The sequence below is a fragment of the Psammomys obesus genome, unplaced genomic scaffold (assembly GCF_907164565.1).
Source record: "Psammomys obesus unplaced genomic scaffold, mPsaObe1.curated_primary_1811, whole genome shotgun sequence".
Lineage (NCBI taxonomy): Eukaryota > Metazoa > Chordata > Mammalia > Rodentia > Muridae > Psammomys > Psammomys obesus.
In genome coordinates this window covers 2,635,301-2,661,708 of record NW_026590701.1, presented here as the reverse complement: position 1 = coordinate 2,661,708, position 26,408 = coordinate 2,635,301, and the positions used below count along the sequence as shown (strand labels likewise).

Genomic DNA, 26,408 nt, shown 5'->3' with positions numbered 1-26,408 from the left:
TATCTATTGAGCAATTTTGCTGGTCTCTTAAAAAAAATTTTTTTTTTTTTAACAAATTAAACAACTACTGATTGGTGAATAGGGTTTAACCTCTGAGTTAACATAAGTCACTCTCCTTATAATATTCCAACTGAAAAGTAATAAAGCAAGTGCGTGCTGGGAACTGAACCTGGGGCCTCTGCAAGCACAATTGCTGTAAACCGCTGGCCATCTCTCCAGGACCAAGGATTAAAAGATTTAAGAGAAATAAGACAAGGAGTTCTTCACTGTAATTTTACTCACATTGCTAATTTAGTATTTTACTTTTTTTGACTAATAAGCATTTAATAAAAATGTGCAAAAAATTAAGGTGAAATGAAGGTCCTGGAGAGAAGTCTCCAAGATTAAAGGTGCTTGCTGCTCTTACAGAGGACTTGGATTCAGTTCCCGGTACTCATTTGGCAGCACATAAAAGCTTAGAACTCTGGTTCCAGAACTCTGATGCTCTCTCAAACATGGAAGTACACAAAGTAAAACATAGCTAGGAAAGTTGAGGTGGGGAAGGGAACAGAAGGGAGCAAGTATGGGGAGGACTGAGGGAGAGAGAACTGAAACTGGTGGTGGTGGGCAGCTCTGGAATGAACTGGAAACCTAGGACAAGGGAAACGCCCAGGAATCTACAAAAGAGACTCTACCTGAGACTCCTAGCAACAAGGCATACAGAACCTGAAGTGGCCACCTCCTGTAACCAGGCAAGACTTCCAGGGAGGGAGGGGAACACCAACCAGCCACAAAACTTTCAACCCACAATTTATCCTTCTTACAAGATATACATGGATAAAGAAGAAGCAGAGATTGAGGGAATGGGAAATGACTGGACCAACTTGAGACCCATGTCATGAGAGAGAACTACCATGACACTATTAATCATATTCTGTTATACCTGTAGACAGGAGTCTAACATAACTGTTCTCAGAGAGGCTTCCCCCAGCAACTGATGGAAACAGATGCAGAGACCCAGAGTCAAACATTAGGCAGAGCTCAGGGAGTCTTGTGGAAAAGGAGGGGAAGAATTAAAGGGGCAAGAGAGATCAAGGGCACCAAAAGAAAACCTACAGAATCAACTACCCTGGGCCCATGGGGCCTCCCAGAGAATGAAGCAGCAACCAAAGAGCAGGCATGGGCTGGACCTAGGCCCCTACACTTGCGTAGCAGAGGTGCAGCTTGGTCATATGTGGACCCCTAACAACTGGAGTAGGTCTGTCTCTGACTCTGTCGCCTGCCTTTGGGTCCCTTTCCCCTAACCAGGGGCCTTGTCTGGCCTCAAGAGATGAAGCTAGTCCTACTGCAATTTGATATGGCAAGGTGGGCTGGTATCCATGGGAGGCCCCCCTTCTCTGAGAAGGGGAAGAGGAAGTGGGGGAAGGGGAAGGAAGAGGTAGGGCCTGGGAGGAAAGGAAGGAGTGGGAACTGCGATCAGGACATAAAGTAAATAAAATTAAATAATTAATGGGAAAAACAAAATAAAACATAGTAAGTACAACTTTTTTGAAGAACAGTGAGAGAACAGTAAGATGTTATTACTGGAGTGTTAAAATTTTTAAAAATGATACTGCCTCTTGGCCTTTAAGATAAGATGAAGTGCAAAAAAAATTTTTTTTTAAAATAAGGAGGATCACTGTCAGTAACTATCACTTTCAGAAACTCATGTAGATCCACCTGCCTCTGCCTCCTTAGCGCAGGGATTAAAGGTGCGCGCCACCACTGCCTGGCATAACTCAACATTTCTAAAAACATGTTTATATCTCCAAAATTTAAAGCCATACAAATAGTTTTGGCTGTGAATAAAAAATGAAAAGTTCCTTTGGAGGAAGATCTGACATTATTACAAGATTGTCATACCAACACAGTCATGTTCAATAACCCAAGCCAGAACAGTTTTTTTCAAAATGTACTATTTTCATTCCTGTTTTGAGACTTTCATAATGTTGTCACAGTTAGGGTACCTCTGCTGGAATGAAACACTGTGAGCAAAGCACCCTGCAGGGGAAAGGGCTTATTTGCTTACACTTCTATATCACAGGCCATCACCAAAGGAAGTCAGGATGGAACTCAAACAGGGTAGTATCCTGGAGGCAGGAGCCTACTTAGAAGCCCTGGAGGGTGCTGCTCACTGATTTGCCTCCACGGCTTGTTCAGTCTGATTTTCATAGCAGCCAGTACCACCAGTCCAGGGGCGGCCTTATCCACAACGGGTGAAGCCCTTTCCCATCAATGACTAGTTAAAAACAATGTTCTATAGGTTTGCCTACTGCCTGATCTTATGGAGACAATTTCTCAGTTGAAATTCCCTTCTCTCAGATGATTCTTGCTTGTGTCAAGTTCACATAAAACCTGCCAGTACACATACATACAATGACTTTGATCATTTTTATCTTTCCGCCATTCCCCCTAATTCTTCCAGATCTACTTTCAACCAGCAGGGAAGTTTAATGTATTTAATAAAATAACCTCAATAGGGAAGATTCGGACAGTAAAATACATCATGGATCTGAAAGCTTTAAGCTGGGAAGCTTTGCAAAAGCTGTGACATTCTAAAAGTATGACAGTACTGTTGGAGATTGGTCTAATTCTAATGCTGACTCTCAAGATCTGGTCACGCCTATCCTCACTTTGTAAATCATATGAAGGCTGAGTTACTTTTACCAGTTTTAAAATGAAAGGATATGGGTCAGCAGTGTGGCTCAGTGATAGAGCACCTGGCATATCCTCTTCTGAACTCCCAGCCACCTGCAATCAGACGTGCAGATACCCAACACAGGCACACATCTGTACGCATAATTAAAAAAAAAACATAATTTCTATTAAGCAATACTCTGCTCTATGATGGAGAAGGAATAGAAAACTCCTTTAACATGGAACAGTATTATTTCCACTTTATTAAAATGTTATTTTGATGGAAGGCAAACATAACCAAATCTAATTTCTTTTAAAAGTCTTTAACTGTTTGTCTGTCTGGTGGTGTTTGAACACAATTGTGCATGTGTGGCGGAGGATGACTTGTGGGAATCGGTTTCCCTTCCACTGGATGAGTTTTGAAGATCAGACTTGGGTCATCAGGCTTGGTGGCAAGCGCCTTTTCTTGTTCAGACAGCTTGCTGCCAGTTACAAACCTTGATGCAAGCTAGTATCCTTAAACTTCCTATCAATGAAGTTTGTCAAAACAGTTCATGCAGACACATCTTGCTGGGCTATGTATCTCAGATTGCTAGTTCAGATCTGGGTAAGAGCTAATAGGTATTTCTGACAAGTTCTCCCACGCGGCACACATCGCTCAGCCTCAATTGGAGAAGCACTGCCCTGCACTGCTGCTATCAGCACTCGAAATGCTAACTGCCAGGATTACTTTTGCAGCAGGTCTCAAACACCCCACGCATTACCCTTGACAGCTCATTTAAACTCAGGTATACATGGCAATTCACAATACTGAAGAGAAGAGTCACCTGCAGCCGGGTCCCTGGCGTCCCTGGCCAGCATGACAGCATGCTCTGACACTTCAGCTGCTTCCCTCTGCACCAGCTGCCGCAAACAGGCCAGAACTGCTCTTCTCAGCAACAGATAGGGACTACAAAGATTGACCTGGAAGATGAGATTTAGGGAATGATGCTAAGTTTCTTGGTGCACTTAGTAGGACCAATACATAAGACTCTTGGTGTCACTCAGTCCATATTCACTCACTGACTTTCTCTCGATTCTATTTAGCTCATTAGTTATCAAATACACTGGAACTTCTTTATAGACTGTTAGAGAATATACTCACAGCTTGGGGAATAATACGCACACTAAATATGTGCTACCTGTATACACATTCAGGCAAAAGCTTTGACAGTTAGAAGACAAAAAAAATTAGATAAAAATAGTTTTAAGATGAAAGAAACACAACTGAAAGGAACTACTTTGTACTCATACAATTATATTTATGAAATGAGTCCAACTGCAGTAATGTAAGCCAAACAGTGCATGGGTTCAGCGAGAAGCTCTAGGGTCAGAAAGCCTCAGTGCGAGTGCTCCACCTGTTTCACTGATTGTGTGACCTTGGGCAAAGTTCTTCAGCCTCTCTGGATCTTAGCTTCCACACAACTACTGTGAAGTTAACACAGAGTAACATGCCAAGTGCTGACCACAGGACCCACAGGACTCAGTGATTGATGGGCGAAGTTGCTTACAACAGGGTTTTGCTCAGAAGATTACAGAGAAAGTGCATTTTCAAATAAAATAAATTTCATTCAGAAAAATCAACCTGAAACATTCTTTAAGTTTCAATAATTTTATTTGTTTGTGTGCACTGGTGTTTTGCCTCTCTCTCTGTCTGGCAGTGCTGGATCCACTGGAACTAGAGTGAGTTAGTTGTGAGCAGCCATGTAGGTGCTGGAAATTGAACCCAAGTCCTCTGGAAGAGCAGCCAGTGCCACTGAGCGATCTCACCCAGCCCCTCAAAAAAATTCTTCCCCCACCCCTTGCCCCTGGGGGACAGGGTTTTTGGCTTTGGCTGTCCTGGACTAACTTTGTAGACCAGGCTGGTCTCCAACTCACAGAGAATCACCTGCCTCTGCCTCCCTGAGTGCTGGATTTAGAGGCCTGTGCCACTACACCTAACTTAAAAAAAATTATTGAGCAACACCAAAGAGCAGCAATTTTACATACACTTCCACATACATGTAACATAGGCCTACACATATGTAATACATGTAAGTCATAATGGGTTTGGCAGCAGCTTTATCTACAACAAATGATAAGCTTCAACTGATGAATTACAAGTCAGATGTTTCTGGATACAAACTTCTTAATTTTTTTCAGAGTGAGAATTTTGCTATGTAGCCCAGACTGGCTAACTTCACCATCTTCCTGTCTGAGCCTCCTGATTACAGGATTACATATACAAATATGCTCTGATCATGGATACAAATTCTTACTTAGTGACCTCCTAAGTAATAAAAAATTTAGAGATACAAAACTTATTCATCCTTTTTCTATGATAATAAATACCAATTTGGTATGGCCTATAATATTTTATATGCTTTTTGGGGTAGTAGGAGGAATGAACCTGAAGCCTCACATGTGTTTCCTATAGGGCTTCACCCTGGTTCAGTATGTACTGTCACAGTGATGTTCAAGTTAAACTTGAGAAACATGACATAGTTATGATAGAGATTTGCTGATTTGGTATATATGGAAAAAACTGAAATAGGTGGTGGCAGTACTGTCCACTTTTTAAGAAACATGCAAAAAAGGCCAGGTTCTGGGGCTGGAGAGATGGCTCAGAGGTTAAGAGCACCGGCTGCTCTTCCAGAGGTCTTGAGTTCAATTCCCAGCACCCACATGGTGGCTCACAACCATCTTATCGTGAAATCTGGTGCCTTCTTCTGTTGTGCAGGTGTACATGCAGGCAGAATGCTGTATAATTAATAAATAAATTAATCTTTAAAAAAAAAAGGCCAGGTTCTAAATTTATAAGCCAAAGATATTAGGTAGGTCATCAGTGAAACACAGAGGTGGAACCTGCTTTGTAAGTATGGTTTATTAGACATCTATATTTCAAACTGAAAAGGGGAGGAAGAATGCCATTCACAGAATCTTCAAGATAATGTCATCACAGTCAGGTTTAAGAACATCTATTGTTAGAAACTAGTATACATAAGTTAAAGTATAAAGAGTAAGTTTACTCATGCCCAAAATTACTGTTGTAGTTAATATCAATGATTAAAAACAGCATTTTACATGAAAAAAAATAAAGAAAAATGAAGGAATCTATTTGCTATTTGATTGAAGTTTTACAAGCATATAACACAAGGAAGGTACAGCATTCATTCAGGGTGGTTAAACAATCCTTAAGAAAAAGAAAAGCATGCTTAGAAATAACGTCCATGTATTTGGCAAAAGAGGCTGGGGCTGTCAGAGCAAGCAAACTGGAGGCTTCTTATCCCCATGTCATTTCCCCCATGTCAACTGGGAAAAGGAATGTAGGCTGTGCTAAAGCAAACAAAGCAGGCAAAACACAGACAGCAAATCAAACTGTAATTATGATTTCTTTTTGAAATGAATACATTAAATCAAAATGATGCAAAATTCAGTGCAAGGAGTGAGCACACCAGCTGGAGAAGGTTAGGAAGGAGTTGTTGACACTTGTATTAAGGAAACACCAAGAAACATGCTATGCATACTGGTTTGTGCATTAATGGTTAGCTTAAACACATATATAGAGGAAAACAACTGCAACCAAAAAGAATACAAAGAACAGCACTGCAAACCTCAACAAAGTTAGGAATCAAGGGTCACGGACCTACCAAAACAGAATTATCCAACAAGAGCTCCTGTACAAAAACAAATGACAGACCAGTCATGACAAAAATCAAAAGATAAATATTAGGACGACTAAGACAACAATCAGCTAAGCGGTCAGATATAAAGGCCGAGAGTCAGCTTTCAGATTGGCTGAGCGTCTGTCTAAAATTGTGGCTACAAACATTTTACTTTCTAACTTGATAAAAGTAGAACTAAGATCCTGAAAATAGGCGAATTACAACTTTTAGGATGTAAGAACATGAACCAGACAAAGACAGACTGTCCGCTTGGCTAACAAGGCTGTCCGCTCTTACTGGCCCTCGGATCCAAAGCAGGCCCAGGGGACAGGTCTGTGAGAGGCGCACTGGCTGGGCTTACATGAACGTGTGCAGTTCAAGTACTCAGAAGTGACGGTGCTGCCAAGACCAAGTGCAGACGGGAAGGACAGCATGCAGTTAGTGGGGAGCTTAGTGTGGGGCCCATGCCCGATGATGACATACAATCTCCTTACTTGGGGAAATACTACAAAATATAATAAACTCAATCTAATAAACTTAGAATTAATTTCTAACCACATTATCAAAATACTCAAGTGTAATGTAAGGAAAACCATTTTAAAATAGGATTTCTATTTTAAATATAACAGATTTTGTTTTTCCTATGTAGCCTTTTTTTGGTTGAGAAAGCAAAAAGGTAATAAACCTGATGAGATCTTATGCATCACGGATTAGTGAGCATTAATCTTATTTTTTCTTTCTTAGAAACCATCACTAAGTGAGCTCATAAATCAGGTAAGGAGACTTTCAGTCCCCATCCAAATACAACTTCCATTTTCTTAAAGCCAGATCAACTTGTAATAGAACAGAGTATTTTTCAGTAACTGTGCTTTGCAAAAATTCTTCAAATGTAAAAATTAATATTCTTGGGAGAAACTGTCCTTGAGTAGTGATGATAAAAATCTTTCCCCTGGTATTCCCCTAACACGTTTGATGCATATCAAAATTAGCTATATCGTCTTTTTGAAGTTTTATATGACAAGTCGCATCAATAATTAATATTATGTAATGCTTAAGACATGGCCATGCTATTTCTTTTATTCTCCTTAAAAGTGTGCTGGTGGCTCGGAACTGGAAGCCAGTCCTGGGCCAGCCAACGCCACGTCAGTGCGTGGTCCACGTGCTACGACATCCGGCACCTGTGCAACCCTTGCATTTAACAAATACAGCAGCTGAGCTGGAAGAGGCTATTGCCATGATCAGGCTATTAAACTTAGAAGGGCAATAATAAAATAATGAAGATGGCACGCAGGAGAGAGCAGGTTACACTGTGATGACCACAGCTGGTAACTTGTTTAATGGGGTTGGCATGAGACTACCTTTCAAAGACTTGCCTTAATGATGGAAACATCATTCTACGAAAGATGGAACAATGTGGAGGAATTTTAAATGTTTCTTTGAAGCTCTGAAATACTAAGGTCAAAGGTCTGCCAACAGGCTAACCCTGCTACACACCACCTATGACACTCATGCTGGAGAACCACACAACCAAGTTAAAACAAACACAAAAACTCCCCCCAACAGGAAGGGCCTGCAAACACCATTTTAATAAGTCTCGGACCATACTTGTAGGTGTCCTGGGGCTCAACTTCTGAGGCAAGTCTGGATAGACACTGGTCACATCCCAGGAAAATCACAAGAGCAAAGAAGGTTTATGAACCACCTGGTCAGAGCTGGTTGACTTGACATTTGTTAGATATATTAAAAGAGCCCTAGAGAGTGACGGGGATGCAGCCAGGCGTTAAGGAAAGGTATCTTAACTTCTCCATCTCTGTGTGTGTGTGCACGCGCAGATGCCACTGCAAGAGCACACGGAGTTCACAAAATGGCTTCCAGTGACCTGCTCCATGATTCTGCGTTACTCCCTTGAGACACCATCTCTCACTGAACCTAGAGTTTGACATTTCATGCTGGCCTGTGAGTTCCCAGGACCTACCTATGTGTACCCCCTAGTTACAGCTATGCTTTTATGTGGGCGCTACATGCTAAACTCAGGTCTTCATGCTCACTCACAAGCACTCTTGACCACTAAGCCATCTCCCCACTCTTGTTGATCCACCTGTGCCAGAACACTTGATGTACTAACTACAGAAGAAAAACAGGACCACACAGAACATCTGCAGGTCCTCCAGCTCTTACACAGTGACTAGGATAGCGCAGGCACTCAGCAGGTATCCCAAGTAACGAGTAAGTACTCTGGGATTTACGTTCAGCACTAACAGGAGAAAAATGAATCCTTAAGGGTAGATATGGGAAAGTGGTCCTCCCTTTTTCTAAAACAGACTAAAAAAACCAGTCATACATACAGCATAACTTTTACATAGTCTAGAAAACAAATTTTAATACATCAAGTTTCAGAAACTAGGAACTCACTTAACCTTTCATACTCACACAAAGGCAGCTGACCAGGCTAGACAAGTTGACGTGCCGTGGAGCAAACATGTGAAGCTGCTGAAGGCAAGAGATGGCCTGAGCCTGGACCAGGCAGCCTGGGTTGTCTTGCATCACTGCACAGCCCAGCAGACATGATGTCCTTAAGCTGGACACAGATGGACTGTTACCTGAGACAAAAAGCCAAAAGCTTTTAATAATTAGACCACAGAAGCACTAGTCTTTAAACATATGTAAGGCTTTAAAGTCATTAAAGTTACCTCATAGATTTGTCAAGTCAAATTTCTGCCACAAAAGTAGAGACGTGGGCTGGGGGGTCAGGGGCAAAGTATATGCTCAGCATGTAGGAGACCTGCACATGTGTGAGTGTGCCTCCCCGACCCCTCCCCATCAGAAGAAGAACAGTGACTTTTTGTTGTTGTTGTTTGTTTTTCGAGACAGGGTTTCTCTGTGTAGCCTTGGCTGTCCCGGACCCTCTTTGTAGACCAGGTGGCCTTGAACTCACAGAGATCTGTTTGCCTCTGCCTCTCCGAGTTCTGGGATTGCAGGTGTGTGCCACTGCGCCTGGCTGATGTTCTTGAACCTTTTTAAAAGTCTACTTTACTTATTTTGTGTGTATGAGCATGTGTCAAGGTCAGAGGACAACCTGGTGGGAGCTTTGGTTCTCTCCCTCTACCGTGTGGATCCCAGGAGTCAGGCTCAGGCTATTGGGCTTGGGAAGAAGTACCTTTACTTGCTGAACCATCTCATCAGCTCATTTAGTTTGTTCTTAATTGAATTGTTTATTAGAAGAATCCTAAACTATTTACAGGTTTTACCAAATACTCTTGAAATGGAAAATTTGGCAAAAAGTAAAATTAGAAATTGCCAATCAACTTAGCTCTGCTGGTATTATTTGAGAGTTATTTTCATATATAATAATAATATGTAATCTGAAGAGGTCTGAGTTGTTTGAATTTTGGATTTATTTATTTGGATTTATTTATTTCTGGGAAAGCAGAGTTCTTTATGCTACTGTACTTATCACATTAATTATTTAGGCAAGTATTTTTAGGACATGTCCCATCTCTCTAAATACAGCACTTGTTTTCTCAAGGTAGGAGACACGAGGCTGGCTGAGTAGAAACGTTTAACAGCACATGAACGCCTGCTACAGGCTAAGCTGTTTTCCCGTCTACACTGTCCTGCAGAGCAGCACAGCGCGGCCTCTGCCCACCTTGCAGCTCCGGGCCCAATGTGGTAATAAGGGCATTCAGGCAGCGACCAAGACTCTGGTGAACCTCGGCATGCGTTGGAGGCACATTTAACAACAACATGATGATGAGCGACAGGGTGGACTCCACATGCATGTGATAGAGGGCGCCAGCAGAGTCAATGGTCAGCGACAGAGAGTGGAGTGCCCAGGTCTGCAAAGACAAGAGGAAATAACAATGTCACAGCTGCATCACAAAACATTAGTCAGTAAACTGGTCTCTGGTCTTTGTTTTTCACAAGTTAAGAAGCAATGGAAATTAGGGAATGGATATGCCACTATCAATTTGAAAAGAGAGTAAGTAAGCACTATGAGTTGAAGAAAAACCTTAAAAAGGAGATTTATTTATTTTATACACGTGGATGATTGTTTTGTCTACATGTACATATGTGCACCACATGCACGCCTGGTGACCACAGAGGCCAGGAGAAGGTGTTGGGTCCCCCAAATTAGAGTGACAGATTTTGTGAGTGTTGGGAAATAAACCCAAGTCCTCAGGAAGCACAGCTGCACTTAGCCATCGAGCCATCTCTCCAGCCAAGAACAATACTTACCTTTAATATAAAAGTAAACTGATTCAGACAACCACCAAACTCAGATGATACATCTAGAGCCAGCTTCACAGTTAGAATTCTAGGACAATACCTGAGCTAACAGCTTGGATAAATCTAGTTTGTTATAAATGCTTTACTCTTTATAAATAATAAAAATGAAGAAATCTAGACACCATAATTCCATTTATGTAAAATAAAAAAAAGATGAGAGGAGGAAGGAGAGGATGGGGAAAGGAGGAAGAGGAGGAAGAAGAATTAGAGAAAGAAAAAAAGGAAGAAACATGATGGGGGCTAGCTGAGAAAAGGCAGGGAATCACTGAGGGGAACATGAGATAGTAAAGAGGGGTGAATATGATCAACATACATTACATACATGTTTGAAACATTAAATAATGTCACAACAAAGCAATCATACAATTGTTGGGGTTGGCCAGGTGCTACGTATTTAATGTTAATTACTGGTCCCCAAGATCTTGTTCCTGCTCATATGAGCACATTCTCACACATACCTGTTCTTGTTGTGTAAACCTAGCTCCACCTAATTTAAAGCTGGTTGGTCACTAAAAAATGCTGAAGCTTGGGATTTGGCAGAAGAAAGGGAGGTGGAGTTAGGGGTTCACAGGCTGAGGGTTGAGGGACCACAAGGAGAGAAGGCAGGATCAGAGGAGAAGGAAATGAGCTGTGCCATGGGTTATCGTGGGAACGGAGCACATGACCGATCAGTGTGTGTGGAGGAGATGGAAAACATTGTAAGTGTTTTGGGACCATGGATGGGAGGTAGCTCGAGATTGGGGCTGGAAGGTAGTTAGTTTAGAGGGTTGATATCTGCAATGCTCCAGGTAAAGGCTATTTTATAAAATACAACAGGTGTCTGTGTCTTTATTTGATTGACAGTGGGTCAGATAATACAGCCCTAATAATTATAGCTTAATAATAAACATTTATTAGGACATAACTTTTAAATTTACCACAACAATTAATACAACAGCAATAAAAACTAAAATGTTTGGATGTTATCATCCAAAATGTTATCATCACATAAGAGGAGGAAGAACAAAAGAAAAATTTTAAGTGAAGATAAGAGAATGATGGAGGCAAAGCAGACAGCATCCGTAGAAGAGGTCAGTTTTGGGGATAGTAGCAGATGCATCTTGGATCAGCTGGGCAGCTGCTTAGGAGGGGCACAGTGGTGCAGGAGGATCAGGATGCCAGCCTGAGCTATACAATGAGACACTACCTCAAAGTAAGACAAAGCAAAGTGAGTTAAAATGCCAGGGTGGTGGCTCAGGCAGTTTGAGGGTAGCCTGGGTAACAGCAAGTTCAAGGCCAGCCTGGGGAACTGAGTGAGTCACTATCTAAGAGTACCAAGAGTCTGGGGATGTGGGTCACTGGTGAGTATGTGGTTACTGGCATATACAAGGCCCTGGGTTCAAGCCCCAGTCCTGAAAAAAAAAAAATCAAACCAAACCAAACCAACAAACCAAAGAAGCCATGAGCAGCCTGCCAGGCTTTTTAGCAGAGTGGCTGCAAAAGTAAACATTTTAGACAAATCTGGTTTCACATCTATAAAAGACTAGAAGAAAATAACTAGAAAATAGCTAAGGTCTCTTAGGAGGTATTATAAAAAAAAAAAAACTTGGGACTTATGCTCAAGTGCAAAGAGATAAGGAAAATAAGCAAAACAGGAGATCACTTGAGAGGCTGTGGCAGTGCCACTGATTACATGTTTGAGGCCAGCCAGAGGTGTGTAAGGCTATGGAAAACAAAACAAACCCCCAAGGATATATGAGTGAAGCAGGGCCTTAAAAAGCAACAGCCACAGTCGGAGTGGGGGTGCACTCCTTTATTCCCAGCACTTCGGGTGGCTAGTGAAGGCTGACCTCTGAGTTTGAGGCCAGCTTGATCTACAGATCAAGTTCCAGGACATCCAGAGCTACACGGAGAAACCTTGTCTCAAAAAGCAAAACAAAACAAAAACAGTAACTATGACCATTAGGAGAACAGAAATCACTGCAGATTTAATGAAGATGCCAGAGGAATGGTAAAATTGACAGAAAGAGATAACACACACAAATGTATGGTATGCTGGTGAAAGCGGGTTTTCAGTTTCTGATTTGTTGTTTTTTTTTTTAAATCTCATTCCCAATTCATTAGCTTCTTAGCCATGCAGAAGCACTTACCTCTAAAAGCCTCAGAGCCCCTCGAAGGGACTCCAGGCCCTAAATTATCAGAGGACCAACTATGCCAATGTATTTGGAAGAACGCTGCGTGGTGGCTATTGCCCAACAAACCCAGGTGCTGTTAGTCTAGTGAAAAGGTTCTCTAGTTTTCAGAAGAGATACTGGTATGGTTGACTTTGGGTACTCATGAGTATGAGTGGAAGAGAGAGTTGAATTCCTAAAATCTACCGAGGTTAACAACAGCTTTGATGTTCTGACATGGAATATCAGTTGTCAGTAAAATCAGAATCCGCATCACGGACAAGTCTGGCTCTGAAGGAGGGTGTCATGTAAAGTACTCACCTGCACATCAGGAGAAGTGCTGTCCTGAGACAAAGTGCACAGGACTCCAATGCAAGCACTCAAGTGCTGGGGCCCTGTGCTCCCTAAGTACCTATGCAGGGATCCCAGAGCCAGAGAGTGGCCTGTTCTGCTAACCACGTCTCTTGCTGACTTCAATCTGCAAGAAGGAAAAGTGAAACAGCATGGAAAAGACAAACCCAAGCAGAGTGCAGGCAGTAGGGGCTCAGTACGCAAGGTCTGCCTTCAAGGCCAGCCCCTAGGACTCAATTTGTAGGAGAGAATCTATTTCCTTAAAGTCGTCCTCTAAGCTCCACATGCACACCCACCCACATACAAGCAGAACCACACACACACATGCACACCCATCCACATACACAAACATCCACATCCTCAATATGCATTCACACATGCACATTGAATACCCACAAACATACATGTGCACCACTCACTTATGCACAATCATACACAATAAAATAAATGAAAATATTTTATGCATGTAGCTTGTTACACAGGCAAATTTTTCAGAGGAATAGTTAGAAAATTACATTTTACAATAAATTTATGTGAAAAGGTAGCCATTCATTCATTCATTCATTCATTCATTCATTCATTCATTCATTCATTCATTCATATTTGAAGAGAGGGCCTCACTCTGTATATCAGGCTGGCCTAGCACTCAAGAGCTCCACGCGCCTCTACCTTTTGAGTTCTGGAATTAAAGGTGTGCCACTACTACCACACTCCACCATTTTCTAATCGTGACCATTTCAAAAACATATACATGTACATACATGGTTTATAAGGTTGGTATTCGTAGTATTTTACTAGATTGCATTTTAAAAAATGCATACAGGGACATTTTAATTCCACCACTTCAATCTAAGAACTTTTACACTACAACTATAACTGAAACTATTATTTACTGGGAGTGCTCTACGTGCTCTGAAGGCACTTCAGCTCCTCCTTTCTGCCAACAACCCTGTGGCTGCGCTATCCCTGCTGCACTGTACAGATGACTCCAGGAGGACGGGTGATACTCCACAAAGTAACTACTTAATTCAGCAAAGACCCAAAGTGCTCACACTACCGTCACAGCTACTAACCAACTGATTCATGATTAAACTCAGCACCATGACAGTTTTTGGAGTCTAGGTCTTGCTATGTAGCCCGGGCTGGTCTAAAAGAAAACTAGTGGCAATTCTGCTTGCTTCTTGAGGTTTATAAGTATCTGTTACCACAGCAGGTACACTCATGGGGTTTTATTTGCAATTGCTTTAGTATTAGTTTCATTTCATAACCTTTTCTCATAAACATTCTTAAATAAGGATGATCTATTACTGACCATCTCTTTAAAATAGTTCAAGACCACTGGCTGGAAGGATTGAGTGGTTTCTCCAGAGTTACAGAGGTCATGGGGCTGGAGAGATGGCTCAGTGGTTAAGAGCACTGACTGTTCTTCCAAAGGACCTGGGTTCAATTCCCAGCACCCATATGGCAGCTCACAACTGTCTGTAGCTCCAAGATCTGATACCTTCACACAGACATACTTGCAGGCTAAACATCAATGCACATAAATAAACAAACAAACAAACAAACAAATGAACGAACAAATAAATAAATAAATAAATAAATAAATTTATTTTAAAACGTTACAGAGGTCAAGAGGGACCTGCTTGCGGCCTGCAGTCTATGGCTTTCCCTTCCTACTGACTGCGTCCATTACCTATCATCTGTACTCTACTGACAGAACTGTCCCAATGTCCTAGAATCTATCGATGACCAATGACAACGTCCATGTAACAGTGATCATTCTTTACACCAAGAAGGCTTCCTTCATCTGAAAACATCCAGACAGTCCAATTTTCTTTATTAGTTAACCTGCACAACATTCTTACTAGTTCCATTCAACAGCAAACTATATTCCATTTTGATAAGAGCCCATGAACACTGAGAAAGTCACTTACTTGTCGAAGCTTACTTGAGCTAGTCCAGCAGTAAAAGCTGCATCATCGACCACGTGGGCTAATCTGGCCCATGCTTCCGAAGCTGCACATCTCAAAAGGGGGTTGGGACTCTCTAGGGCTCCCAACACTAATGTAAGGACAAGTCTTCTTACTTCTGGACCTAAACTTCGTTTGGAGCCAGCCACATACTAAAGTATATAAAAATTAATTAAAGTGTACTATTAGAGCAAAATTTCTGATCTAGTTTGGAATGCATGTTCTTGTCAATCAAGTATGTTCATCACATAAAAGAACACAGAAATCACTCATCACATTGTCCAAAAAATGAGTAACTACTAAACACGACTGCTGAAGCTGGATTTGGCCCACAGCCCACCAATGCCTGGCTTAAGATGTCAGGGTTAGTCAGCTAAGGCATGGTGGCACTAAACCAAGGTCAGTTGCTAACAAGTTCTGCATGCAGAAAAAGTAAATGGCAATTCTCTCACTCTTTTTGGATTTCTTGAGACGGGGTTTCTCTGTATAGCCTTGGCTGTACTGGATTCACTTTATAGAGAGGCCTTGAACTCACAAAGATCTGCCTGCCTCTGCCTCCCAGAGCGCAGGGATTACAGGCGTGCGACACTGAGCCAGGCCTCAAGGGCAATTCTCAATCCTGAGACATTTTCATTAGAGATTACGAAAAATGAATAATGAATTTCTCTAGGAGCACAAGCATAAAACCTACTTAGTTATTACAAAGTTACTTAGTTTTGAAATAGCAAGTAGATGCTTGACTTTAAGTGCAATTACCTTCAGTAGATTAGAAATGGCAGAAAGCACGTGCAGCTGAACTGTCTGCTGACGAGCTCCTTTGGTGTGCTTTATGCTGTTCAACAGCTGCTCCAGTGTCAGAACCCTAAAATCAGAAGCAAGTAGAGTCAAACAAGCTAAGACTGTAAAATCAAATCAACTGCAAGGGCAGCTGAACACCTGGCTGATTCTCCTGTTACTGTATTTTGTGGTAAATACTAATACCTTGAAACTTTTTAAGAAAGAAAGATAGATCATGACCAACAGGAAAGGTATTTTATTTTTTACTTTTTCTGAGACAGAGTTTCTCTGTGTAGCCCTGGCTGTCCTGGAACTCACAGGGACAACAGGAGACTAGAAACCATCAGGCACACAGCTCCACTCCAGTGAGTCGCAACAACCTACTTTTGGCCACTTCCTTAAAACAAACCCCCAAACTACCGCCTTCTGTTTTTATTCACTTGAAATCAACCAGAAAAAAAAAAAAAAAAAAAAAAAATCAAAACAGAGTAATAGGTTTTGTTGTTATGCTGAACATTTTAATTACAACAAGTAAAACCTTCTAATTCTTGACTATTCATTATATTATTATAACCATGGTAGGGAAAATGATGAGCACAATTAAAATTTCATTGAAAGTAACAAAACTAAGCTATCACCTCCTTGAAATAACTAGCTAATATATCAGAAACCTGTCTACCAGAAGAAGAGTCATAGCTGTAAGGGGAAGAGCACTGTTTTATCAGAAGGCTGCAGAAGACTGGGCTGTCCGTAAAGAAGCTGTGCTGAAGTTGCCTCAGCAGTGACTTCGAGGGAAGACGACTGTTTAGCTTTCACTAAGGGCCAGGGTGAAGTCTCTGCCTACTTGCTATCCACTAGGAGATATGACTAAATGAAGTGACAGAATAAAAACCGGGATCTACATCTACTGCGCTATGGCTTAGAATAAAAGCTAAGGGGGAAAGAGGGAAGAAGAAAGCACTGGGGAGTAAATGGGAATTGTAACAACCTGTGAACCCCCAGTGAGCACGGCCACTGGTTTCTCTGACAACAGTGTTTCCTCAAGCAGTGGACTTTGATCCCTGACACAGGCCATCAGATAAGAACCTGGTTACCTGTTTAACTGCGAAATCACTAATGAGCCTTTGAGAGGTTCAAAAACTCTGCTTCCTCTGCATCCCATGGCAGATGGCACCAGGCCTGGTTTGCATTTAGCAATTTCTTATCAATATTAGCTACATGAAAACAGGCATTGCCTCCACCTGTCCAACGAGAAACCCCTAGGTTAATGCTATGTTGATGGCATCCCTTTCAACCAGCAGCAGTGTGCTCATGGAGGCAGGAGTTACACTCAGGGTGAGCCGTGACTGAGGAGACTAACCTTTGAGCTTCGTCCACATTCGCACAGACAATGCCGAAGAGCCTGGATGCAGAGCTAATGACCGACAGTGCGGGAGGCAGGGGCTTGGGCACAGAGTCTCCTCCCGCGTCCTCCTCATAAATAGAGTAAGGGTCGTATTCTAGACTTCCACAGGCAACGCCACTGCCAAGCAGGAGCTAGAGAGAAAAAGTATGTAAGGTTGAGAAGTCATTCAAGACAAAGTCTCCTCAAGAATTACTGTAAAACCACCATACCTGTTCTTCAATAAACCTGTGGTCAGTCTCTTGCAGCACAGGACTTAGTATCAAAAGGTCACTGGGATGACAAAGGGCTGGAAGTAAACATGCAGATGCTGCCGCTTGGGTCTCAGGGGCAGTCAGTTCAGCAGACAGCTCTCTGAGGATAGCATAGAGGTTCCCTTGAGTCAGAAGGAAACAACAATTAGCAACTTAGTACTAGCTTTTATCCTTCGAGTATGGGATAAAAGGAAAGCTCAGGCTGAGCTCTAAAGTATCACAGCCTCAGACTGCAGCTCTCTTCTTTGGCAGCAGCAATACACATGAATGGCTCAGTGGTGTGTCCCCTACTCCCACAGCTCAGATCAGATGGCAAAATGACAACAAGAAGTGTACACCATTTAGCAGTAAGTACATGTTACCACTGTTTAAAAAAAACACCAGTTGGGCATGGTGGCATATGCCTTTAATTCCAGCATTCGGAGACAGAGGCAGGAGGTTCTCTGAGTTTAAGGCTAGCCTAGGCCACATAGTGCTGAGGACAGGCAAGACAATTTAGAATCCTTGTATCAAAACAAAGCAAAACAACTCAACAAAGCTGGGTGTGCAGCTCAGTAGTGTACGACACTTGCCCTGCGTGCATAAGCTCCTAGCTTCCCTTGTTAGCGCCAGGGAAGACTTCAGTCTGGCCAGGTGGCACACTCCAGCTACACATAAGGCTGACACAGGAGGATTGCTTGAGTCCAGGGCCTGAATGGAAGCCTTCCTGGACATCATTCCCCAATCTCATCTCAAAAGAAAAAGGAAGGCAGAAGCAGGAAGAGATTAGTAAAAAAAAAAAAAAGTAGAGACTGAAAATATTATATATTCATTATGAAAAATGTCATTCATCAAAGACACTAGTGCTACAACCCATGTCCCTGTACCTAGCACATGCTCAGTGCAGCTTGCCCCAGCTGGAGCACCATTCCCCGAATATCCCATTTCGCCCTAGCCTGCATCCTTTGTGCTACTTTGAAGTCATCCAGAACGGTATATCATTATATCCACAAACGTGTGACTGCTAAAGTCACAAATATTTTACTTTAAACACAATCTCAACATCATAATTTTGTGTTTAAAAAAAAAAAATCACTAAATATCAAATTATCTACTCCGTCCCCAAATCTCCAATTGTGTGATAAATGTGGGTTTTGGTTCTAGGGTGGAGTTGAGATCTATAAAGTCGGCATGTTGCAGCCAGTTGATGTATTTCATCTCTTTGAGTCTCATCTTCCTTCCTTTAATTCATTTGAAAAAACAAGGTTATCTATTCTATAAACGTTTCTATGGTCTGGATTCTGATGACTGTGGCTCTCTGGTACAATTAACTGGTCACTGTGTTGTCCCTCATCTTTAGTTGGTGGTGGGCCTGGAGGCAGCACTTCTTTTCCAGGTAGAGGTGATGGGCAGTTCTGTGTTACAGACAGCGTGAAATTTGGACATCGAGTAGATACTTGATGTTTAGTCATTTTGCAAACATGAAATAATGATAATGAGATTATGTTTAAAACTTTTAAGACCTTATTGTACTACTAAACATAACACTAGTAATAAAAATTTTATTAAAGATAACAGGTGTCGTAAAATGTACTAATAGCTTACAAAAGAGCCCTGTAAGCTATTAGTAAGGTCAGACAGCAAACAGAGCAGTATAGCACTGTCGGAGATTTTAATGCAGTCAGAGTAAACCCAGGCAGCTGGGCTCCGGAACTTGAGCTTTTTACTACTGTGCTGAACTTTTCATTTATTTGAGCTTCATTTAAGGTACTACAAGGAATTTCCATTTGTTTTGCAGTGCTGGGAACTGAACCCAGGGCCTGCACATGCTAGGTAAGAAATCTGCCACTTGAGTTGTAATTCCCAACCACTTTTTATTTTGAGACAAGGTCTAACTAATTACTCAGGCTGGAATGATGACAATCTATAGCTCAGGCTGTCTCTCAACTCAGACCCTCCTGACTTGGTTTTAAAGGTTTGTAGTTATAAAATTACAAAACAACTATAATACGAGGGTGGAAAGCAGTTTTCTAAAAGATGGAAGCAAAAGCACTATTAAGCTTATAGACAGAAGCAGACAGCTCTGGCCGTCCTCAAGAGATCCACCTGCCTCTTCCTCGGCCTCCCAAGTGCTAGGATTAAAGACGCATGCCACCACACGTAGGTCTACAGCTATTTTCTTAATCCCGTCCTCCAAACACTATAATTGCAGACTACTTTCCTTTTCTGTTAAAGAAGCAGAGAGCATGATAGGTTATTACTGTACTATGAGTTCTGTTATTTAAAAAGCCAACAGATTGTATGTATAGTATGTGCACGTACTTGTATGGATGCATGGAGGTGTATGTGCTTGTGTGCCTGTGTATGCCACAGGGGACTGTTCCAGAGGTCAACACTGTTCTCTAACTCAACTATTTTTGGGACAGAGTCTCACTATGTAGCCCTGGTTGGCCTGTAATTTACTATGTAGACCAGGCAGACCTTGAACTCAGAGGGATCCACCTGCCTCGGTTCCCTATAAAGGCATAGCTCCACACCTGGCCATCCACCTTCATTTTTTAGACAGGACCTCTCTCTGCTCCTAAAGCTTGCTGACTCAGGGCCACTAGCAGGGAAATGAGTTCCAGAAATCTACATGTCTCTCCTCCCAGGACTGGGTAAAGCTGCACACTGTCCTATCTGGCTTTTCCTGGGTGCTAGGGAACCACACTTAGATCCTCATACATAGCAAGGACCAACCAAACCATCTCTCAAAGACACATAGTTGTATAACTTTTATCTTGGTGATGGAGACTGAATACAGGGCCTCACGTGTACTCATCTCGACTTGATGATAAAGTTTACTTTGCTCTGTATGGAGTATACAAACGTATTAAATAGAACACCACTTTTACTTAAATGCAAAAATTCTCAAGAAAAAAAAAACAACACATAACAGGTGGAAATGAAGTGACAGACACACTCCTTTCTCTTCTCAAATACTGTGCAGTGAACTGGGCTCATGTGAAGCAGCTCAAGCTGAGAACCTCTCTTAAGGCTTTGGTGATAGCTGCCGAGAGAGAGCTGGTGTGACAGGCACTGAGCGTGTGCCCAATAGTCACCTCCACAGGGGAGCACTCGGGCTCACCAGATTCCCCTTCCCTGTCCTGTAGAAACAGGGCAGACAGAAGGAGAACAGACACGATTTCTCACCACTCAGGTGTGAGCCGGGTGTCACCGGCCATTAGCTGTTTCTACCCTCAGAACCTCCCAAGTTGCACATCATTCCTTTTATTCCTTTACAATCAAGAAAAGCAAATCTCAAAGAAGTTAGGTGCCTGTTCAAGGGCTCCCACTCAATTCATTTTGAACTCTAACTCTTCCTTTGTAGGAGTTCTTTAAATTGTTATTCAAGATTATATAAGGCCATTTTCATGCAAGTCTATAAAATACTTTGATCATTTTCTATTTTTATTGAAACCCATAAAAAACAGTAATGCATATTACACTTTTCTAGAAATCAGTTTTTAAAATTTACATTAGCGAAGTAGATGTGATTTAAAATGACTGGAGAGAAATTAAGAATTTGTTTGTTGAGGAAATTCAGAGTAGATCCCAGGATTTGTTTCTTTAAAAAATAAAAAATAAAAAAACCTGCCAGGCATTGTGATGCATGCCTTTAATCCCAGCAGGGGTAGGTAGATCTCTGTGAGTTTGAGGCCAGCCTGATCTACAGAGTGAGACAGCCAGGGTTCTTACACATAGAAACTCTGTCTCGAAAAACAAAATAAAAATAAGTTAAAAAAATTAATTCAAGAATTTCATAATTGTCATTAGAACACTTCCATCTTTTCCCCTCATCTACTCTCAAATCTACCTGCATTCTACCAACTCAGCTTTGTGTCCCTATTAAATAAATACATGAATGTCATTTGTGCTACCTAGTCTTAGGGCCTGGCTGTTACCTGGAGTGAGGACCTTCCAGGGGCCACAACCTTGATAACTCTCCGTCTCCTGGCAGCTGCCAGTTACCAACAGCCCTCAGCTCGGCTGGGGCTCCACGTCCTCGCCCCTGCTCTGTTACGCTCTGTGTGGCTGGCGTCTGTGCAGACCCTGGGCACAGTCACACCATGCGCACATCTGTGCACCTGCCCTCCTGTGTCACCCACAACCTTGGTTCTGAGCACCTCCCTGAACCCAGGGGAAAAAGCCCTTAAATTATATTTTAATTTATTTGGCATGCACATGTTTGTGTGCACATACGCATGGGCCACAGACGACAACTCGGGGAGTCGGTTCTTTCCTTCCAGCATATGGGGTTAGGATCAGACTCAGATTGGAGGCAAGGGCCTTTTACCCACCGAGGCACCTCACTGGCCCTGACTCTGTTTCATAAGGAACATCTTAGAAGTGGCTTCAAATCTGGAAATGTATATCATTCCCAATTGCATTCCCAAACTCCCATTCTAAGAAAACACAAGTTTAAAAAAATTCAAGATTTTTTTCTTTTCAAAGTTCTTCAAAGGTAGACTTATGCCATCATTTATTAGAAAATAGTTTGTTGACAGTTTATATCCTTGCATTTCTAAGTGTTTAAAAACTCAAAATCTGGTAATTTTGTTGTAATGTATAAACTTTACAGTGCAGATCCTGAGAGCTGCTTTTGCTGCAGCCTTGGCTTTAAGCTGCACAGCACTGAAATGGTTGTGAGCCAGCATGCTCTGAGCTCCTGTGACAAGGGGCCTTTCAGAGAGCACGGGCGAGACAGGTCTAGAGCCAAGGAGGGTCGACGGAGGTGGAACAACATGAAGCAAACCCTTTTTTTTTTTTTTTTTTTTTTTTTAAGACAAGGTCTCACCATGTAGTACAGCCTGGCCTTGAACTCATACTCTTCCTAATTTTACCTTAGCCTCAAGAGTTCAAAGATTACAATGTCTGCCATTAAACCCAGCTGACAAAACTCATTCACTAATCTTCATCCTACTATTTCCTGGATATGAGTTTGAGTTCACTGCCAAAAAGAAAAATGCATGGAGACCATCGCATTATCCTAGGATAGATGAAGTAACTGTTATATACTATTTTTAAAGCAATGCTTAACATATAGCAACAAGTCAACTGATAACTGATAGCTCCTGAGTAATGATGATGAACTAATATTTTGCAGTTCTTTCCAAGGACATATACCACACGGTGACAGTGAATACTCTGGTAGGTACACACATGAACCAAAAAGAGCCAATGGGAACAATGTCATCCACATAATTAGAAAATCCAAGACAGATCTTGTATATTAATATTCTGAGTTAATGTGGCATATGTTATGGTACTTGAATGTACAAAAGGAAATGAGCAAAAAAAAAAAAAAGTAGTTTCATAAGAAATACAGGAATAACATGTAACTTAACACTGTTTAAGTATTAAAAAGAAAACAGAAATGTCAAATTTCAACTCCTCGAATAAGTAGCTTCAATTATTTAGCTAGAGCGGAACGTATTACCTTCAAACTATGCTCTATGTCAGGCCTAAAGGCACAAACCTGTGAGCCTAGCACACAGGAAGCAGAAGTTGGGGCCCAAGAGTCCAAGCTCATCCTCAGCTACATAACAAGAGTAAGGACAGCTTGGGCTATATGAAATTGTAAAAAAAAAAAAAAAAAAAATGCAATCTCATTTTTGTTCCCGAGACAGGGTTTCTTTGTGTAGCCCTGGCTGTCCTGGAACTTGCTTTTTAGACCAGGCTTGCCTTGAGAGCTACCTGCCTCTGCCTCCTGAGGGAGGATTAAAGCAGTGCTTCAGCCCACCCCCAAAAGCAAGCTTATCTACTACAGAATTCACTATTCCAAAGTTATTTTTTTCTTTTTTTGTGCCTAATAAGGACAAAACTTAGGTTATAAACTTTGTAAAATCAATTCTACTGTGGTGGCTAAATAGTAAACATCTTGGCATTGAGAGAGTTGTGAATAGAATATTGGATAGTGGAAAGAAATGTATAGTACAAATAGCATTCTATAAGAAAAACTATTAAGAGTTTATTTATAATAGATTTACACTCTAAAATTTATAAACAAACAAACAAAAACCTTAAGTCTTTGTGTCAGTTTTGTGCACAGGTACTTTCCCCAAGAGTGATGCAAGCAGGGTATGAAAGGATACAAAAAGCAGATGAACTAGACTCCCTGTCTTCTTCCTTTTGAGGTACGGTGTTAATTCAGTCTAGCCTGGAACTCATTATGTAGGCCAGGCTGGTCTCAAACTAACAATTCTCCTGCCTCAGTCTCCAAAGTAGTAGAAATACAGGTGTGTGTTACCACACTTGGCAAGAAGAACAGGTTTATAAAAATGCATTGTGTTTAGTATAAAACATTGAGCCCGAGGATTAAGGAACATCTAAAGAAAACAGCTCTAAGTAATCAGCACTATTCATTCACTTAGTCCAGCGTCTAACAAGCAACTATTGATTTCTAGACAGCAAATTAGTCACAAACAACAAAATATTTTGGTCTAAGGCACATACCTTTATAGGTTTCAGGAGGTAATAAAATTAGTAGTTCATAAAGCCTCTGTCTATAAACTACTGATGGTGTTTTCAAAGAACTTCCATATGTTTTTAATATTGAAGAAAGCCTTGAAACAAAAGAAAAAGTGTATCTTAAGTGTATACTTTATATGAAAATGCACAAGCATGGAACAGGTTGACATACAAACACAAGCTAATGAACATTACTGCTAATCTATGTCTTTAAAATCAGGTGGGCTCCCAAGTCTAGCTGGGATGCTAGGACTCAGCTCGGGGAGAGCACCCATCTACTACACGAGGCCTGGCTCCCATTCTTAGCACTGCAGTCAAGCCAACCAACCAATCAAACATAACAAAAATAACTTTTCTGACTTTCTTCACAAAGTGAACTTATAAAGTCAATTTTCATTTCAAAGGTCATTAACTGTTTATTATTATAACTGCAACCTTAAACTATTAGTATAAAATTGTAAAAGTTACAACTTGGCATTTGCCAAAAGCAAAAATCTATCAGGTAGAATATTAACTCAGTAAATAAATAACATAAACATTGGTTGCATTTTATAATCTTCAGCTTGATAATCATAAAAGAACAATTTTGAAACCCCACATAGAACATTTTAGTTATGGAAGCTAAATTAACCCATTACACTTTTGTGTTTCCTTAAAGCTGTATCAAAAATTTACAGATAATGTTTAGAAACTATTCTATTCATATTTGCAAATGTTAAAAATGATTAGTTACATTTTTAGAAGTCTGCATCATACATGGTTTCCACACATAAAGTTTAGTTCAGAGGAGTTACTGGTTGTTTCTGTACACTCAGATGAGCGAGTAGAACAAAAGGAGAATCTTGGAAATAATTTCTGTTTGTTTTTGCTTCTATTAGAGGGAAAAGTTATAGTTTCTAATTTGGCCTGTCTACAGAAATACAGGGAAGTAACTGTACACAGTACAGATAAAAGTGTAAAATTTGCATAATTAGACCTGAGAAATTAACTTTTTAAGGCGTACACTCCCTATCTGAGAAAGACAAATTAACATTATCCAAAAGTGGGAAAGGGCACGGAGCAGCGAAAGGCAGCAATAGGTAAGGGTCGCTGCATAACCCTGACAACCGGAATCTAATCCCTGAGTGTCATCCTGCATCTCCATGGTGAAAGGACAGACTGCCTGACTCCCAAAAGTTGTCCTCTGATGTCTACTCTCACACACAGATAATAAAACAATTCAAAACCTGAGCTGATTCAGAGTAGGAATATAAACACCGATGCCGACGTAAGGACCTAAGGCTAGCTCGCACCCACATAAAGAAAGGACCAAACAGTGGAGTCCCCTTAGAAGATGTTAGCATAGTTCTAGGCCCTTGCAAAGGCTTATCAGAGTAATTCAGTTAGTCAAGAAAGTATAATATATATGTCCACACATACCTAATGAAGTTATTTTAGAATATACAAAGCTAAAGATGAAAATCTTATAGGAAGAAATGACAAGCCCAAAACCAAGGTGGAAGTCTGACCGGTTGTCAACTGACAGGTTAAGCAAGGAAGAAACAGTAACGCTAGCACAACAGCATATGAAAAAATTCAACTTGTTACAAAGCAAACACCAACAAGTTTAAAAGGACAGACAAAATACAATAAACATTTATCTGATACCTACTGGAAATTGTATAAGCTAGACAGTTTAAGATTTAAAAAAACCAAAAATTAGGAAAAAGACTTATAGAGAATGATGAAATAAATATAAATTTCAACATGAACAGCACTATTTTTCCCAAAGATTAACAGGTATACCTTAGCGAGACTCAACAGGAAAGACAAAGAAAGCATAAAACTTCTCTAGAATGAAGGGACACTATAGTTACAGCAAACATTAAGGTAAGATTTTAAAAGATTAAAAAAGTCATGCTGAAACACTGGAAAATAAAGATGCATTAGGAAAACTCCTGGAAAAATTTACTTGCCAAATATTACTTAAACAGCCCCAAACAGAAATGAAGAAATGGATTTTGCATTATTAAAAAAATCATGTAGAAATTTCAGACAGATGGTCTCTCAGAGAATTTCATGTGACAAATCACTCCAATCACACATAAACTCTCCTGATAAAACCTTATTCTATGAGGTTAATAAAATTTCAATATTTCATGAGAAAGTATAAGAAAGAAATAGACAGTCTCAACTATGATTAGATATAAAGAAACCTATAACAAAACCACATTCAGATAGTTATAAAACTGAAAAGTTACTTCAAGTTATACTAACCAATGATACAAATCAAAATCTTCTCACATTAAAAATAAAACAAAAGCCATGGCCTAATAGAACATGTGCACTTAAAAAGATTTATGTGTATAGGTGTTTTGCTGGTACGTATGTCTGTGCACCAGGTGCATATG

At 40.9% G+C, this 26,408-nt stretch overlaps 1 protein-coding gene across 5 annotated transcripts in view; it reads right to left on the bottom strand.

Annotated features, from left to right (window-relative positions):
• Window positions 1-26,408, bottom strand: part of Heatr5a (HEAT repeat containing 5A) — a 101,959-nt gene that overhangs the window by 31,847 nt on the left and 43,704 nt on the right. For 3 of the 5 annotated variants that reach the window (XM_055608540.1, XM_055608542.1, XM_055608541.1), the window contains 10 exons: window positions 24,004-24,113; window positions 17,488-17,651; window positions 17,234-17,409; window positions 15,853-15,958; window positions 15,061-15,248; window positions 13,097-13,253; window positions 9,985-10,174; window positions 8,769-8,938; window positions 6,324-6,350; window positions 3,483-3,618 (listed from right to left, as the gene is read on the bottom strand). In XM_055608540.1, the coding sequence (XP_055464515.1) occupies window positions 3,483-3,618; window positions 6,324-6,350; window positions 8,769-8,938; window positions 9,985-10,174; window positions 13,097-13,253; window positions 15,061-15,248; window positions 15,853-15,958; window positions 17,234-17,409; window positions 17,488-17,651; window positions 24,004-24,113 (1,424 nt within the window). The remainder of the gene's footprint in view (window positions 1-3,482; window positions 3,619-6,323; window positions 6,351-8,768; window positions 8,939-9,984; window positions 10,175-13,096; window positions 13,254-15,060; window positions 15,249-15,852; window positions 15,959-17,233; window positions 17,410-17,487; window positions 17,652-24,003; window positions 24,114-26,408) is intronic. The other 2 variants (XM_055608543.1, XM_055608544.1) reach the window with 1 other exon arrangement.